The following is a 2593-nucleotide window of genomic DNA, read 5'->3' as shown; positions in this document are numbered from 1 at the left end:
GTGTGAACTAATATAAATTCAAAGTAAACATCATTACATAAAAGGGTACGGTCTTTTTTTCAATAGTTTTATTCATTTCAAACGGGCCGGATCTGGCCCGCGGGCCATAGTTTGCCCACGGCTGGTCTATGGCCATCTCTAGGTGTACTACTGATTGAGGATAGAAACCCTTCTGGTGGGGTTTGTCTTTGTATTTCCATCAGTTACCACTGTCCCTGAGACATAGTAGGAGTTTAGTTAATACTTGTGGAGAAATAAATAAAAATAGAACATAGGTATGTGTTTCGTCACCCCAGGGATTGGGGACCGGGTAGAGAGGTTATCTCATGAATTATTTGTTTCTCTTTACAGAGATTATTTTGCAGAGGATGATGGGGAGATGGTACCCAGAACAACTCATGCAGCAGGTAAGGAAGCCATGGGCCTTGTCTTGTTAAATTCTTGGTTTTCTGCTGGTCATAAATCCCTTGAATCACAGACCTTTAAATTCACCATGGCAGTGTCTTCAGACTTTTTGTGAATTTTCAAACATGCTACTGTGGCATGTAACTCCTCACCTGGCCAGCACATGCAGTGAATCTGTATGTGAACTCTAGACTTTTAATGATGCTGTAATTGCAAGGTTAGAGTCACTTGTAAATTGATTAAAATAGAGTCTGCCAGAAATCTTCACTGTAATATACCATTAAAATGAGTATAATAACAGGGTCAAGCTCACAAGTGAGGTTAAGTGTGAAGAGCTCTTAGAACAGAGCCCGTGAAGGAATAAGCACCCAGTAAATATAGTTATTAATGTATTCATAATACTTCCTCATCATGACTGCCCTAACATTAGCCAGAGAGCTACCTAAATTACAAAACCAGGGTGAAGATGGCTCTCGCTTTTCAGTTTTTCACAAAAACTTAATCATTTGAGGATTTCACTTTGCTAAGTGATCTGCCTTTTTCATACCAGCCTCGGAGCACAGATAGTTCATATGCACAATGTGGGGAAAAGTTTATAATTGGAACATGTTAAGGACTTCAGAGTCACTTAAAACTAGCATTTGTAGTTGCGTATGTTAATCTACAGTGATCACAGTGCCACCATTATGTGACATCATCTGTTGTTCTGTTTCACTGGCAGCTTTCCTCAGTGACGCTAAAGATCGGGGTCCTGCAGTGCAGTCACAGACCTGGAGAAGTGGTGAGAAGGTCCACTTTGGGCAGACACATTACCTTAGAGCCTTTGAAAAAGCCCCTCAGGTGCAGACCCAGGCTCTCCGAGACTTTGAGAAGGTAAGTCGCATGGTTAGTTGTTACCCCAACTAGGAGGAGTCCCATAGGTAGTGATGTCTTATAAAACTATGACCCATCGCCAAAACCAGTTTGGCTCTGTGGATAGAGCGTCGGCCTGCGGACTGAAGGGTCCCAGGTTCGATTCCGGTCAAGGGCATGTACCTGGGTTGCGGGCACATTCCCAGTAGGAGATGTGCAGGAGGCAGCTGATCGATGTTTCTCTCTCATCGATGTTTCTAACTCTCTATCTCTCTCCCTTCCTCTCTGTAAAAAAATCAATAAAATATATTTAAATAAATAAATAAATAAATAAAACTATGACCCATGGCTTGCTCTGGTGTGGGCGTTCTTACCGTAATGGCGCCTCTTGTATGAGCATGTGCCCCAATAAGCATCTGCACTGTTAGCTGTGTGCCTGAGCGCTGTGGTTTGTGGGCAGAGAGTGGCCTGAGGCCGCGATTCCACTGCCTCGCCATTTTTATCCCCGGTTTACTTCTCAGATCAATTCAGGAGGTTTAAATGGCACCTGAGCCCAGGGAATCCAGTCCACGTGGCTGGCATTATCCTCTCTGTAGCTGGCTTGGACACACCTCTACACATCTGGATGCTGTCTGTGGTGTGAGGCGGCTCAGCCACAACCATTTGCTGCTCTACAAGAATCTGTCATTGTGGCTCGGAACTCCTGCTTCAACTCTTGACGTGCTCATCACCTTGATATGTTTACCCTTAGATTTGGCCAGGCCAGATTACGGATAATGTAATTCAGGACCCCAGCTCCCTGTGCCCTGGATTGACCCCAGGAAGGCTGAACAGTAGCACCCATCTTCTGGCATTTATATGGCCGGCATAATAAGACCCATCTACTGGCATTTATATGGCCTGGAAAGAGCACCCAGGATTTCTTACACCCCTGTGTGCTAAAAATAGAAATAGTTCTTTGGTGCCCCCTGGGGGTTACCCAGGTATCAGGCCTCACACCAGTACTGTGTAGATGTACTCAGACCCGTGGGTTTCTTCTATTCTTGAATTGACAGCTTTTGACATAAAATAATAAAATTCCATTTTCAGAACAGGGTTAATAAAGCCGTGTTGACATGGGTTTTCCCCGTCTTCTCTCAGGTTTTAAATAAAAATGTTTCATTAGGACCTACTGTGCATCTACCAGATTTCCTGTGGACAGAGAAGATGCGCCACGTCCCGTGGGCTTGAGAATTAAACAGCTTGTTCTTGCTTTGGCTTTGTTTTCACCCAGTGTTGTCATGGATACTGGGTGTGTGTTTTTAAGACACAGAGAGTTTGCAGGAATATTAAGTGG

The 2593-nt window shown here is 44.1% G+C and overlaps 1 protein-coding gene across 4 annotated transcripts in view; it reads left to right on the top strand.

Moving 5' to 3' along the window:
- The window catches only part of LOC102767867 (myomegalin), a 135927-nt gene that overhangs the window by 17209 nt on the left and 116125 nt on the right, over positions 1-2593 (top strand). For all 4 annotated transcript variants that reach the window (XM_015563485.1, XM_015563486.1, XM_015563484.1 and 1 more), the window contains exons 2-3: positions 352-407; positions 1127-1278. In XM_015563485.1, the coding sequence (XP_015418971.1) occupies positions 352-407; positions 1127-1278 (208 nt within the window). The remainder of the gene's footprint in view (positions 1-351; positions 408-1126; positions 1279-2593) is intronic.

The sequence above is a fragment of the Myotis davidii genome, unplaced genomic scaffold, assembly GCF_000327345.1.
Source record: "Myotis davidii unplaced genomic scaffold, ASM32734v1 scaffold217, whole genome shotgun sequence".
In the NCBI taxonomy this organism is placed as follows: Eukaryota; Metazoa; Chordata; class Mammalia; order Chiroptera; family Vespertilionidae; genus Myotis; species Myotis davidii.
Note: the sequence above shows the minus strand (reverse complement) of the source record. Positions and strands in the feature narration are given on the sequence as shown.